The 15,395-nt window shown below is 46.8% G+C and overlaps 1 protein-coding gene across 8 annotated transcripts in view; it reads right to left on the reverse strand.

Annotated features, from left to right (window-relative positions):
- IGSF9B (immunoglobulin superfamily member 9B) overlaps positions 1-15,395 on the reverse strand; it is a 98,066-nt gene that overhangs the window by 44,355 nt on the left and 38,316 nt on the right. For all 8 annotated transcript variants that reach the window (XR_009457941.1, XM_059719797.1, XM_019487285.2 and 5 more), the window contains 3 exons: positions 11,410-11,551; positions 10,900-11,045; positions 6,285-6,427 (listed from right to left, as the gene is read on the reverse strand). Coding sequence is in view for 7 of the 8 variants with exons in the window: in XM_059719797.1 (XP_059575780.1) it covers positions 6,285-6,427; positions 10,900-11,045; positions 11,410-11,551 (431 nt within the window). In the remaining variant the exon portion in view is untranslated. The remainder of the gene's footprint in view (positions 1-6,284; positions 6,428-10,899; positions 11,046-11,409; positions 11,552-15,395) is intronic.

The raw sequence follows: 15,395 nt of genomic DNA on the forward strand, positions 1-15,395 counted from the left end.
GGAGTGGCCAGAGTGCAGCCCTCCCTCAGAACCTACTATATTTCAAGTCATGGTGAGCCACTACATTGCATGGATTTCAACTCCCTCTTCATTCTCATAGCTGTGCTGTGACTTTCTTTCTTATTTCCAATGAATCTCATTTCTTCACCAGCCTTAAATATTTGGCAAATATCACCAAACAGGGCCCCAAACAGCTCACCTAGAATCCCTCTGTCAGCCCCTCTCTTAGCCTGTTAGATATGATTAGTATGGCTCTGCCCTCCATGAGGTAAAGCCAAATCAAGTTCCCCTATGTCATCTACATATCAATTTTTGGAGGATCCATGGACTAGTGACAATAACACATGGTGCCAATCATGAGTGGGGACTAAACAGCACATGGCCCCTTTGTGGGTGGGGTGGGGCTAGAAGGGAATCTGGAATACACACATATACTGAGCAATGCTGAGCTGTAGGGTCACTTTGGCTGGAAATGCCGTTGATTCTGCTCACTGGTTCTCCCAGTGAACTATATGGTAAATCATAATCCATTCCCCTTTGGACTAATATCACGTATAGTTGTACTATATATAAAGTAGGTGCCCAAGTGCTGCTTAAAAGTGTTTTTATGAAGTACCTGTACTAAAACTTGCAAGTTTCATAAAAGGTAAAATGCATCAGTTCTGGATCGATTAAATCTATGGGTACTGTATGCAAATCACTGCAGGTGTGTTTATTTCAATGTCCGTGTTTTCAAATTTCCTCCTCACTTCCACGTGTTTAGGGAGAGCAGGGTCTGATAGTATGGAAGGGGGGGGAAGGGCTGCAGGTGGAAAAATGTTGGAGAGGCTAGAAGGAAAAGGGGCTATCAGACCCCCCCCACCCAATTTATTTTCCCTACTGTAGGGGGGGAGGGGTACACATTTCAGACAAACCTCTGATAATCATTCTATACTTGGAAAACCACACAAATTTAAGTTTTCCACATATAGAGTCTGATTATTGGTGGGGGGGGGGTCCATCTTATATTTGAGTAAATATGGTACCCCTACTATACCATGTTTACAGGGCCCAAGTGAAGGATTGGCAGAAGCCCCAGTCAGTAGCCTTTCTTTCTCCAATCTATTGTGCCAAGCAAGGGAGCTGCCAGCACCTCCATTGTAGGACTACTCCATACAAATTTATCTCGGTATCTATAAGTTCCTCCCCCTTAGGACACGGACAGACAAAATGATTATACTGACTTAAGGGGGCACTTTATTCTCTGCTGACCCACGGTAATATTGTGTGTGGCTGTTCTGGCCTGCAATGACCAGAAGCCAAAATGCAGTAATCCACCCCAAATGAAATGGGTAAGTTATGGTAGCTCAGCTTCTACTTCCTCACTGGACCATGGAAGACATGCAAAACAGGTACCGTGTGTCAGCTGGTGTATGGGGCGTTAGCTCTCTCCAACTTAGAATAATTTAGTCTGTTCACACTTAAAGTGTGCCACTGCTGCAGCCATGGTGCTTGCTCTCTCGACTTTCCTCAGTGGTCCTCGTGTTTCTGAGTCAGCACCCTAGTAGAGTTTGAATCCGACACGACAGCTGCCAGAATCCATTTCAGCAACTGTGTTGCAACCAAAAGGCAGGGGAGCTCTTTATTGAACTAACCCTCCACTGGAACATCAACAGATAAGGAACTGGGCGCAAGAGTATGGGAAGGGACAGGAGTTGACAAGGATACAACTAGAGATTATTTGTACCGTGTTTACTTGGTGACAGCTGGCACCAAAATAATTAAGCCCATCACTATGCTACTGGTGGCGAGTTAACAGTCAAGGTTGAGCTCTTCAAAGACAGCACAGAAGATTCAGACACACAATGCTGTTAAATTGAAAAAGCATGTACCTCAATCCCTTGCACCAGTTTGAGAAACTTGTGTTAAGTGTTTAGCAAGATGCCATATGCCACGTAATCAGTGTGTTTCCTTTTCAAACAGCTACTGATACAGCTAGCATAGAGGGTTTTAACCAAGGAGATGATGACACTACCTCAAGGAATTTATGTTCTAAAGAGACATTGTCAGGAACATGCAGAACAATGGTTTCTTACCTAGCACTCTCATAACAAGTCTTTTTTTGAGCCTTCTGGTTTTTAAAACACATTTTTTAAATGTTTGCAATCATTCTGTTAAGTGGGATGGCTAGTCAGCCAAGAGGCATGAATGTGTTGCTGTGGTTAGAGTTGCTAGCTGTAATAACGGTATATAGAACATTTCTCTTTTGGGCATACATTTGAACACAGCCCACGTCAGTAGTTCTCAAAGACTTTACAGAGAGAGTTGGTAGGACACTATTTTATATTGCCATCAGGAAGGAAGCAGCACATTTAGACTTCCTTGTTGTTCTCTGTGGAGAGGTCAAAAACACTAGATACGCCCAAACAAGGAACTTCTCAGGCCCAGTAACATAAATCCGACAGGGCAAACTTGAGAGGCAGAGGCAAGGTAGAAAGGAGCAGCTTATAGTACCAATTCCTATACTCAGAGCTGACTTTTGGACAACCAATTTCTGTATCCAGCAAAAATTAATCCAGCACTTCCCCCAATGGGTTTTTTTTTTGTTTTTTGGCAATAAAATTAATGCATTCCCCATCTGAAAGAGGCAGAAAAGTGAGAGAAGCTAATAAACTTACAATGGTTCCTTAAAGCCAAGAATAAACTAAAACGATATTATAATCGACGGCTGGCATATCCAAGCATCTTTCTACTGGCAGCAGCCATCCTATGGAAGTGACATTACCCAAGTTGCCCCCAGCATGGAAGACTGGTGCCAGAGACTGCAGAGCGTCTAGAACGTGTTTTATAATCTCTTTTCAATTTGAACAAAATATTTTTAAAAACTTTACATTTTAAACACAACTTTAAACATTTAAACATTATATATACACACTCAATATTTAAAGGTTGGCATCCTTGCTTGGATTGTTAGACTAGGGTTATAGCAGAATCAAGGCTTCAAGACGGCCTTTTTATTTCATCCTCCTATAAAGCGAGTCTGCTAGGCTGCGTCCAGATGACCATGGACTTTTGGTTCTTGGGGACAACTAGCAGCTGCACACCTGGTGCCACTGCTCATCTGCCATTGCAGCAGAAGCTCAACAGCAGATCTGTTTTGCTTCCTTGAAAGGAATGCGAGGGGAGAGTGAAGGCAAAAGACAAGATACCAGGAGGTAAACAATTAAATATACAAGTTACAGTTCCAAGGTCCACTTGTATCTGCTCCCATGATCACCACTTCCATAGTTTCCTCTGTACCATCTAGCGAGTTCTCCCTGACTGCAAGGACATTAGATAAATGAACCACTCAGACCCTGGTAATGCACATACCAATGGTGTTGCATGTCTTTGCTACCCATTCCTTTCCTGGACTGTTCTATCCTACCTCCAAGTATAATACTTTAACATTAGAGTGGCACTTACAACTGGACACGCACCAGTCCATTCCCACCAAAGCTGTGCCTTGTGGGAGACTGTGCAAGGCATTGAGCAGCACCAAGGGATTTTGAAAAAAAGTGGGGTTGAACTCCTGCAATTTATTGAAAACACACCCACTTGCTGTGGGGATCTCTAGGGGTCAAACCAACCCTCCCCAACAACCACACCTGTGCTGCAAGGTTGCAGCGAGAGAAATGCCTGAATGTGCAGTGTGGATGCAGCCCTAAGTGATACCAGCTAGGGACAGACACTACACATAAATTGGTACAAACGACGGAAACTGGTCCAAATTTGTAACGCAACAAAAGTTCAGCAAAACAACTACTCTGAGAACAGCTGAAATAAGTTTACAATACATCTGCATGGATATAGTATCAGACTTAACTGATTTAAGTTAAAATCAAAATTTATTGGACTGCTGTCCCAGATCCCCTCCAGATTCAAGTGAAGTTGTTGGCTAAGACCTGGCACAATCATCACAGAAGTGCGATGGAGACAGAGCCAAGGTAATTTTCTGTTGTCTTTTTGATTTATCATATTGCATTTTAAAGTTGTGTGTGCTGTGACTGTGCCTTACCGGGCTATATCTTGGCTTAGGTGAAATTGTCTGCTTGTTATATGCTTGAAGTTGCAAATTGCTGTGCTCAGTGAATGCTCTCTTCAAAGAATGGACTATGAAATTCTTGTTCAAGCATTTATGAATTCAGTGCCACTGCCTGCAGTCTAATATTAAATCTGGTAACAAACTCAGTCCCTGAGCATCCCAGGATGCTTTGCACCTCCCCCCCAAACTTCCCCTCGCAGGTTGGGAGGGCTAGCCTTGGCCCAAAGTCTGTTCCAGCCGAGCAGGAGGGCATGCTTCTGGCTCCGAGCCTGGGCCACTGCAGGCATGCACCTGCATTTCTGGAATCAAAAGTGAACGTCTGTTCACTCACTCAATCAGGTCAATCTACACAGCTTAAGCAAACCTGTGAAGATTGAATTGATTCAGCCTCGGGCTTTTTGACTGTCTGCTGCGTTTATAGTGATATTAATGCTGTGTTCAGGAAATTCAGACACTGCATAGGTAGAAGCCACGAGCTTTATACTAGGACCCAGGATAAATGAACTTAGATCAAAGGACTCTGTGCCAAGTCCAAGTTTAATTGCCACACACAGTTGAGTCTTTTTTTTTCCTCCCTTGGTGAGAACGGTGGATTCTGCAAAGAGCTGCAGCACGTGCTCGACAACATTTGCAAAAAAGACAGGGTGTGTCAGTTGAAAATCCCCACAAAAACTAGGAAGCCCCCCCCTTCAGTCAATGCAGGGTACATATTTTTCAGGGCCATGAGGTTTATTGCTAGGCAGAACCAAACAGTGAATTCACATATTATCTAGGGAGTCAAGCACACACCTTTCCCAGCTCTGCTCCTTCCCTCTGCTTCTCCTTTTCAGGTTTGCTTCCTTCAGTTAACACACATTTGTCACCGTTTGCCTCCGTTTTGAAGAAGCGCTTTCCTTTACAGCCTCCACAATCTTCCACACCCCCTCTCCCACTCATTTTCAGCATTTCTCCCCTACTTAATTCCATTACGTTCAGGGTTCTCATTCAGCGAGATTTCCTCTGCTATAAGAGATCAGTACTTTCCTTTAACAGTGAAGGGAATGCTATTAAAGGAAGGTGGTCTCAAAATTTATGGAGGAGGTGGCATTTCATTGGCGTGACTCTTTAGGAATCCAAGTCCTGGCACCTTAGAGCTTGAACACTTAAAACTGACCCCGCAAAGCACTTGCATCTCTTCTTAGTTTTCTGCAAATCTGTCCTGTTGACTTCACTGAGATGGGCTCATGTGCTTGAGGCACTAGGGTACTTTGGTGGATCAGGGCTGGAGTACCCTGTCCATTCAATTCATTTTTTGGAGAGAAGCATGAGAGGAGGAAACATGCAACCTCGCCATTTCCCACTCAACAGGAACTACAAGTGATGCAAGAAAGGACTTCAAGCTCTGCTTGCCAGCAGATACCAGCTGCCCTTTCCCCGACACCACCTCTGCTCCAGATCTCAGCACCATCTCCACCACAGCAGCCCATGCTGAATCAACTGCTTTTGGAACCGTCTCCCAAACTCGTTCCTCTGGTATCTTTGCCCGAGTGGCTCTCACCTGACCAAGAGCCACATATCTTCCCCACCATTGCCTCCCAAGAGCAACCCACTGAACTGCCACAGGCATCCAAACCTTTCTCCCACCTACTCCCTATGGTGCCCATGTCCACTGCCTCGTTCCTCTCCCACCCAGCTGTTCTGAAGTGGTTGCAGCCGCGTGTAGGGTAGCTCTTAGACAAAGACCAGCCACAAGTCGGTCTTCCTCCGCACCCTGCTCGCTTCTCTGTTCTCCCTCATGCTTCCCCCTGTGCTGCCTCGGTAATGGGGTCTACTGCTGTCTTACTCCTCAGGCAGCCCTCAGCTCCCCTTCCAGGGGCACGTGGGGGAAGCGATCCAGATTCTCTTCTTCCTCTTGCAAGTTCTCAGTGCGGCACAGCAGAAGTGAATGCAGCAGGTGCGTGGGGACAGAACTAGGGAAGTGAGGAAGCAGAGTGGTTCATCCCACGTACGCATGATGGAGACATCTGTAAGGAGAGTGGCAGCACCAGAGTGTTTCAGGGAAACCGTGTCATCTTAAGTGACCTAGACAGGAGCTAGGCAGGGTTGAGGGGGATGTACCTTCCCCTGCAGCTCCCTGTGACCTGACCCATTCACTCCACACCAGCGGTCACATCATCAGACCCTTCTAGGTGCCTTCGGTGCTTATCCAAAGAATAGTGGGGCAGTTCTGGAAACACTTTACCTTTTCGATTCGCAGGGGACGTCCATCTTTGTTCCACTTGACGATGGTGACTGGTGGCTCTGCCTCAACTGGACAGCGGATGTATCCATGTATCCCAATGGGAACGTAAATGATGGGTGGCATGTTCACCACACGGGCAGGATCTGGTAGAGCAGGATAAAGTTATCGTGCGGAAAATAGGCTAACCTTTCCCTTCCCTTAACATGAAGGAAATTCCAGGCTTTTGTTACTGCACCCTGGTGCGAAAGAGTCAACATCATTGCTATAATGGAGTTCAAAACCCAAACGCTAATCCTGCAGCATTCATTATCCCCTGATGCTAAAGACTTATCTTCAGGCCCATCATGCTCTCTAAATCCATTATAATACTAAGCATATGTATAAATGTTGCAGTGTTTTTACTAGCCTAGCCTAGGCCCATGGAAAATTCTCTTTAAAAGTGCATATACAACATAAGTCTCGTCCCCGTGTCTGCTTTAACTCCCTCTTGGTCCAGAAGGTCCTAGATCTCTCACTTGTTTTCAACCAATCTGGCCTCGTGGCTCACAAAAAAACTACTGGATCAAGAAAGGGAAAATTTCCTACAATGAAGTATGCTCTGCGGAGAGAGCTCAGAGCCCAGCACACGCACTGTAGCTAACAGTGACATGGAAAAAAAACCCAAAAACTACAGAACAGGGAAAATCCAGGCTTGCTTTCTATTTCTTAAAGCCTCAAAAATTCTAGCCTAGGAAGTGACCTTAGTTAATTGGAGAACTTTTTAAAGGGTCCCAGTACCAGAACCTCAAAGAAATGAAAGCTGGAGCAATTAAGAACGTAAAGAATTTTTCAGGCAAGTTATTGCAAACTATTTGCTTGCTGTTTGTTTCTGGAATCACTCAATGTCCTATTAACATTCAGGAGAAAGGATTTCTCTGTTAAAGATTAAACATCTCCACCCTTTCAAAGAAGATGCAAAAGCTCACAATATGGCTGAGATTCTCACCCACCCACACGAGTCTTCCAGCAACCCAAAGAACAGATTTCTAGGAGATATATATTTTTTTTTAAATTAAATGTGGGCGAGGGAGGGAACTCTAAACTTCTTTTAGAAGCAAAAAAATACCCAGTTCTTTTAAAGATATTGGCTTCAACACAAAAGAAGACAAGGCATCTTGAAAATGTATCTAAACAGTGACAGCATTAACCTCACGCAAACTCTGAACGTGAACATGCTGCATCTGCTCAGACCACGACTTGTAGACGTGAGATTTTGCCCTTGTAACTTAGCTGACATGCTACAGGGTCAAGCCCTTCTATGCAGACTGAAGCACAGAATAGAAAGAGCAGACAAACCATTTTCCAAGTGTGGCATTCAAGGCACAGAGGGCTTCATGTGAAATGCCTAATGTCACACCGCAAATTAATCCGAGCCAAAAAGTAGATCCCAAAGGACCACGAGTCCCAATTCTCACATATGTGCAGAGAGCCAAAGCTTATTTAGGCCAATGGGAGTCTTTGTATGGATATCAGCCGCCTTTGGATCAAGCCTTCTATCCTCCAACTTCACATATGGAGTCTCCATCCTAAAATTATGAGTGTAAATCAGGAGCCAACTGGTGGCTCCTGCATTTTAAAACAGAGGGGCAAGTCAAGTTGGGAGTTTCAAGACATCAGGCCCCCTTCCCTCTGCCTCTTCTTCAAGGGAGAATTACAGCAGAGATCCACAAAAACAATGTTACTCTGCAGCTGCCACAGAAGGGACTACACAAAGGTTTAGAAAGAGACGAAAGCCCATTTTTGTGAATCACTTGAAATGAAAGTGGACGTGGGACGTGCAGGGTGTTCCACAGAGCAGAAAGGCAAGAACTGAGTGGACCCGAAACTAAACTACTCCAAAGGAAAAGGAGTTTTCTGCAAAAGTTACTTACATCAAGGGCCCATATGCCCCCACCCGTCCAGCATTTTGGAGATGCTATTTAGCTATTTCAGGCCCCCACCTGAAGCAGCAGCATACAAAACACTAATTTTTTTTCTTCTTGGAGATCTGGTCACCAAATCACTTGTCTGATTCTCAGTTATACTCTCCTCCCTGACCCCATGCCGCCTCTCTGCATGGTTAGGCAGAGAGGAAGAGACAATTTATTTCCCTAAATAAACTCAGAGTGATGTTATGATCCAGCTATTGTCAAGGACAAGTGATGGGGTGGTGGGGGGGGGGGAATTTTTTCTGTGACGGATCTCAACATATACAAAGCTGATAAGAAAGAATTAGTCTGTTATGCTGGTTTGGGGGTCTCTTTTTTCCTGTATGTTTGATGGCCTGCCACAAGAGAAAAAACAACAGCAAGAAGGTAAAATGGAGAGATATTGAAGATTGGAAACTGAATTATTAAAGTCCATACAAGACCTTATGCTATTGACTCCCAAACACAGCCAGAAAAAACTCTCTCTCTCCATGAATTTTGGGCACTGCTATTTGCAGAACTGAAGTCCATGTTGGTGTATGTAGGGAGTTGGGAGGGGTGGGGGCTGGGTATAGAAAAAGTTTTACTTCCCCAACCTCCTACCTTGGACATTTTAACACCAGTCATTTTCTCCAGCCCACCAATGAGAGTTACCAAAGTCATGCAATTCTGGTTGCGATGCTGGAACAGACTGGAAAACCTGTGCGTGTGTGGAATCGTTCTACCCTCCATACTCCAAGGAAATGTAGTAAGACAGACTGGATGGCTCAATGGATTAGTGAAGGGATCCACAGCCCAAAACTTCTCACTGGCTGGCGTCGAATCTGGTTCAGTAACAGCCAAATGCACCAGATCCTGCTATACTTATTTGATATCTAAGTAGACTTTGGAGCCCAAGCGTCATCTCATTCTGCCCTACTTTAGTCCCTGGAAATCCATTTGACCATCTAGTAGACTCCCTGCCCATAGAAGGCTGTTCCTGAGAGCACATTTACCAGTAGTATCCTACTCCAGAATCAGCTGGCCTTCAGGACAGAGTTTAAGGCCCACGGCTTCATTCCAACTTTTGCCTCCACTTACTAAAACAAAACACTTCAGGGTTTTAATAGCAATAAGGTAAAATAAGGGCACAGTCAGTACTGCAAGATGTAGCAGTTTGGGTCATTACTGCAAAAAGCTGTAGGAGGAGCAGAGATGCTGCATGTGAAGATGCTGGGAGGTGGAGAAACATTCCCTTCAGAATCTGCTCTCTTCGTTTTGTTTACACCATTTACCTGCTTGAGTTTAACATTTTCAAAATGCAAATATATGCAGAGGAGGCAGCAACACTAACAGGGTTTTACAGTTATACACACATGAAAAAAAAAGATAGGCAGACATATGGTATCAGGTGTCACCATCTGATATCCCCACGTAATAGATGCAGTTTGCTAGTAATCGAGGTTAATAAGCATTTCGTCCCATAAGCAGGCAAGTTGGACACTGTCCTGAAAAAAGAGTGTCCAGCCTTTTATAAGCTGCAGTAATATTTCTTTCTGCCTAGACACGGTAAGAGAAAAGAAGTCCCAATCTGAAGCATTTCACTAACTTCCATCGCCATCTTAGCTGCACCCAAATCCCTATAAGACAGAGCCTCACTGAGCTACCCAGAGATGACTCTCAAAGTAAGCTCTATTCTGCGCTCCCAGAGACAAGAGGGTTAGACCATGCTGGCCTTTCAACTTGTCTCAATATCTTCACTAGTGCCAAGTGGGTGTACAATACTCTCCTTTTGGTCAGGTAGTATTTAAAGTCCTTCACACTGGCCTAGATAACAAGACACGGTGCAAAGTAGTGATAACCCAGGCCATGGGGAAAAGATCTGGCCTATTCTGTATGTGAATGCAAAATTGAGTTTCTTTGTCTTTGGTTACATTGGAAAGCTCTGGCAGAGAGTTGGGTCAAAACCCTAGTCTTCAGAGCAACCATGGGCTGCGAGTCTCAGAAGTGCCTAGCACAATACAGAAGGGCAGAGGGAATCTGACCCACCCTTTATTGCAGCGAGCTGTTATCAGGGATTTCTCAGAAGTATTAACCACCCTCTAAAATACCAGATACTGGCAATCCAATGTACTCAAAGCATCCGTTGTCTGATCCAATGTGGCAAGTGTCAGGCACTGCTGCATCTAAAGTAATTAACCCCAAGACTATGCCAGCCAGGTCTCAGCAGATCCAGCAGTCTAATGCCACTTTAAAATCATTTTAACCCCGCTCCATGTTTGTTTCTTTCACAACCACCTGACTCAGAGTCCCTGGCAGTGACACCAACAGGAAGAAATTCTTTATGGCGACGGTTGCCAAAACATGAAATGGGCTTCCAAGGGTGGTGGTGCTTTCCCCTACCTTGGAGGTGTTTAAACAGAGATTAGACAAGCACCTAGCTGGGGTTACTTGACCCCAGCGCTCTTTCCTGCCCAGAGCAGGGGGTCAGACACGCTGATCTAATAGGTCTCTTCCGACCCTAGAAATCTCTGAACCGAAAAGCCAGCCAGAAAGCCTCTAGGTCTGGTTGACACTGACTTTTAGGCCACCTACTTCCCATTGCATGCTGTAGCCTACTGGCCCCAGCCCATTCCTCTCCATGAGAAGTCCAGGCTCACAAGCCTCTCTGCCTTCCTGTCTCCACTCACACTGCACTGTCAGGTAGGCAAAGGCAGATGGTGAGCGGCCAAGGCTGTTGCTAGGGATGCAGGTGTATTTCCCAGAATCCTCCGGTTTGACCCGAAAGATGATCAAAGTCCCATCAATCAGGATCCGAACCCTCAGTTTCAGGTCACTGCAGAGAAGAGAAAAAAAAGAAGGGAAAAGATGTGTGGAAGGGCTAGAAGAGAACCGGAGCGAGGGGTCAGCAGTCCCCAGCCTACCCCAGGGGAGTGCACCCCGTCCGCTGCAGGGAGCTGGCAGAATGCTCCCACCCTGCTTGGGACAGGAGGCACGTGGTGCTCCTAGCACCGCAGGAAGATGCACCAACCTGGCACAAGCCGGAGAGGCCGCTCTGGAAGGGTAACCCATCCAGCACATGGAGATGCCCCGAACAGCAGCCCTGCTCCCTTTCCTACTCAGGGAGGTATAGCACGGACCGCAGAGCGGCAACCGCTCTCAACCTGAGCCAGGGGACCGAGACCCGACATCAAGCTTACTTCTTAAAGTAGACGTTCTCCTCCTCCCAGTACCAAGTGTAAGTCAGGTTGCCCGGATACGCCTCGGCCTGGCAGGTGAACAGTGCATCCTGGGAGATGTTGACGGTGATGTTCTCTGGAGGGGAAACGATGAACGGGGGTCCTGGGGGAGAGCAGGAGACAAGCAGTTACTTCAGCAGCTGAAAGGCAGTGCTAAGCTTACAGACTTGAACATGCAGGCAGCTCCAGGAAGGACAGGCTGCAAAACAGCCTCTCTGGACGGAGGCAGGATCCTGCTCCCTCCTCTCACAGGCTCTGCCACTTGAATTCCATCTCTATTCCCTCTCCGTATTTTTTGTTTCTTTTAAATTATGTATCCCAGGCCAAATTGGCCAAAAGTAATTCCAAATCCAAGAGTCCAGAACTGTAAGTGGCCCTGCTACCGGCAAACATCCTCCACCCCATCTGGGGCTTCAGATGTTCCCAAAAGCTTTGGTGGGCATCCTACTTGCGGGCCCAAGCCCGGAGGCTTGGGGTTCGGATGTCCCCGAGTTTTGCTTGCCTTCAGCCATAAGGCCCTCGGAGCAAGCTAGAGAGAAGACTTCCACTTCCATAAAGCCGCTACACCTCGACGGGTACTAAACCACACCAGCAGAGCAGTTCTCCCCGAGCGTGCTTTAGGAAAACTGCCTTCATGGACACAGATGCATGGTATTTCCCCTGCCAGGTTAAGAACTTGATCTGAGCCCACAAGAGGCCAAGAAGTGATCCATGACCAGGCGCTACGCTTGATCTGCGCCAACAGGTACCTCTCCATATATTCCAGCTGGCCTGAATGACTGCCATACTGGCTCCCCTGTGCACACAAGCTTGGCTCCAACCCAGAGCTCTGCCAACACAATTGGGTCAGCGATAGAGCCCTTCGCTCCAGAGCAAATATGTCCAGGCATGGCCCTCCACAAAAAGGGATAAAAGGGTAGCTAGCACTAAACCAGGAGGGGATGCTGTACCTTTAAAGCAAGCAGGGAGGGACTGTGAGCTCTGTTGTAAGACAATCATGCAGCAGCAGTAAAGGGGAGGGGAAGTGGGCCTGGAACAGGGTTAAACTTTAAGCAGCGTAAGCCTCCAAGCTGTCTGGATGGGAGGACAGCATGTTCTGCTAGCAGCTCTCCCACCCTCCCCCAGGCCTCCGCAGAAGGGCAGAGTTCAGAGTATGAACTAAACATTCAGTCCTTAAGATGGAGGAGAGGGGAAGGAGCAGAAGATGAGCTCAAAGGAGATAGGGAACACAGGCACCTGAGCAAGACGGGCTCTGGCCACACTACCCTGGTGGGGGCAACCCAGCTGGACACCCACACATCTGCTGCAGCTGCCGTGCTGAAGGTACTGCTCATTACCGCAAGAGACACCGTGCCCTCTATTCATCTCCCCATGCACACCTCTCCTTCAGCCTTGCATCTTTCCAGCACCCAGCTCAGTTGCTCCTAACTCCAACACCAGCCAAGGTGAAAGAATGCTTCTCTATAGTCCAAGCATTGCAGTCCAGCACCCTGGGCTCCTGCACTGTATTCCCTGTTATGAGGCTGTGTGATCCCACAGTCAGAGCAAAACTGGAAGTCAGGACTCCAGGGTCCTAATTCTGATTTTGCCACTGGGTCAGCTTGAGCAAAAAAAAATCACTTAGTCTCAGTTTCTCATCTCCATCCTTGCCTTCCTGGTCCATTATCAGCTACACAAAAGTGCCCCAGCATATACTGCTTAACACATCTGCTAACACAAGGCATTTTCCTAGTGCAGTTATGGCCTGGGGGTAAAAACTAGAGGAGCAGCAACCTGCCCAGGCTGTGGCAAGGATTAGTTAATGTCTTTTAAACCCTTTGAAGGTGGATAGAGCTGTATAAGTACAGAGTGTCACCCAGGGGCTCAATAGGTGTGAAATTCTAAGCTCTCTTCCTTTGCAGCAAGGACTGACCCAGCAGACTCACAAAGGAAACAGAAGCAGGTTTCCAGGGGAAAGGGCCCTGCATGTGTTGCCTTCATTGCACACAGCACTTCATGGCATTTTAAAAATCTTTCCATGCTTCTTAAACAATCAATCAACACCTCTGTTAAAAAAAAAAAATTGGGACAACTGCTTAATCAGGATGACAGGCCATCCACTGGGGTGTCCCAATTAAGTGGATTTTTCTGTGGTGTGAAAGGCTTTCGGAGCCATTAGGCACTCGTACAGCAGCTGTGTGCCCCACGCAGACACAAGTGCACACACAGCTCTTTCTAAGCAGGCAAGGGCTGCAGGTTCCTTTCCGGCAGCAACACAACGCTCGTTAATGAGCGAGCGTGGAGCCCTCCGGAAAGTGACTGCTCCGTCCCACAGTGACACATCCTCCGTACAGCAGGAATTAAAAGGACGCGAGTCTGAAACAAGTTCTCAAGCATTTTCGTAATGTGGATCACATGTGAGCCATGAGACTAAATGGAAGTGGGTCATCTCTCTCATTGACATAACTTCCCTGTGGCAACTACAGCAATTGCTTATGGGAAAGATAATATTAGGAAAGTACTTATTTGTCTTTAGCCTCTTCTAATGCAATACAGCAGCTGGGAACGAGAAGGAACCAGCACCATGTGATCAGCCATGTCTTCCCTTAACACCAAGCGCTCTATTGACCACGGGTTCAATACAGCTACGCTAGGAGATTGGCAGTGGCTTTCTACTAGCACAAGGCTGTCCCTGTTGGGGAAATGCACTGCATATTATAATTTTTAAAAGTTTCTGGACCGGGGGTGCTGATAAATTCCAGGATACGATGACACCTTTTCTCCCCCTACAGTTTAACCACGCTCCTTTAAGATACAGGATGGACACTAAAAACCTGTAGGTGTTGTGTGCCATTTTCTAGGCAGGTTGTAAGCTGCCGGCCTTCCTGCCACTTGGAGGACCCTCCTGATTTTGCCACCTTCAAACCTAGTCAGTCCAACTGTGTGTCACATTAACCAGAGTCCTTAGGGCAACCCAATAATAGGTCCTCACCTTAATGCACCCCTCAGCTAGACAGGCAAGTCTATCATAGAAGAGGGGAAGTGCCATTAAACCTATTTGGACAGGGAAATAGATGCCCGGGGAAGGTGTGCTTGCCCAACATCACAAAGGGACTCGGTTGCAGAGCCAAAAATAAAACTCAAGGGTTCTGGCTCCCAGCTTGTAGCCTGCGCACCACAGCATACTGCCTCCCACAAAGGGCATGGGGCAGAGGCAATGGGACGCTGAGCCCCAGCGGGATGATTCGGACCCTCTCCTTGCAGGCTACAGTGGAGATGATGCCAGCCAACAGAAGGAAAAACCATGGGGAAGTGTGCAACACAGACAAGCACGAGACCGTGAATCCCAGGACAAACCCTGCTCCAGCCAACAGCCCAGTTGCTCTGACACTAGGCTCCTGGCTTCGCTATAAGCCGAAACATCAATCCTAAGGTTGCATTCCTCGGTCTGGTCAGATAAGCTGGCATCCTTTGATGTTATTTAATCAACTGGGGTTTGGGCTTAATTTCCTTGTTTATTTATTGATGGGGTTTTTAATGGAAGTTTGGGAGAAGGCCACAGCTCTCTTGCAAGAGGCCACACAGCAGCCTGCTGTGGACCAGACACGATGGGCTAAACCCAGCCTCTACCCCAAAGCAACCCTGCCTTCCCCATGCCACACACTCCCCTCCCAGGCACGTAGTGGGAAATGCCGCCCACACCCGCCTGTAAAGCACGCAGGATGCCAGGGACCATGTATTTATTGTTTTTGCTTATCCATCTGTTGGCAAGTTTGCTCGGGGCGGGGTGCCCTTAATTAATGAGAAATTGTTTTTATGGCTGCTTAACACCACAAGTGTGTTTGTGGGAGTGTGGGGGATGCTTTACAAATAAAAATACTATTTATCATGTGTTTGCGTGGCACCAGCACAACAGGGCCCCAAGCTGCTTGAAACCCTTCAATATTCCCACAGCAGAGGAGTAAATA

The sequence above is a fragment of the Alligator mississippiensis genome, chromosome 16 (assembly GCF_030867095.1).
Source record: "Alligator mississippiensis isolate rAllMis1 chromosome 16, rAllMis1, whole genome shotgun sequence".
Classification (NCBI taxonomy): domain Eukaryota; kingdom Metazoa; phylum Chordata; order Crocodylia; family Alligatoridae; genus Alligator; species Alligator mississippiensis.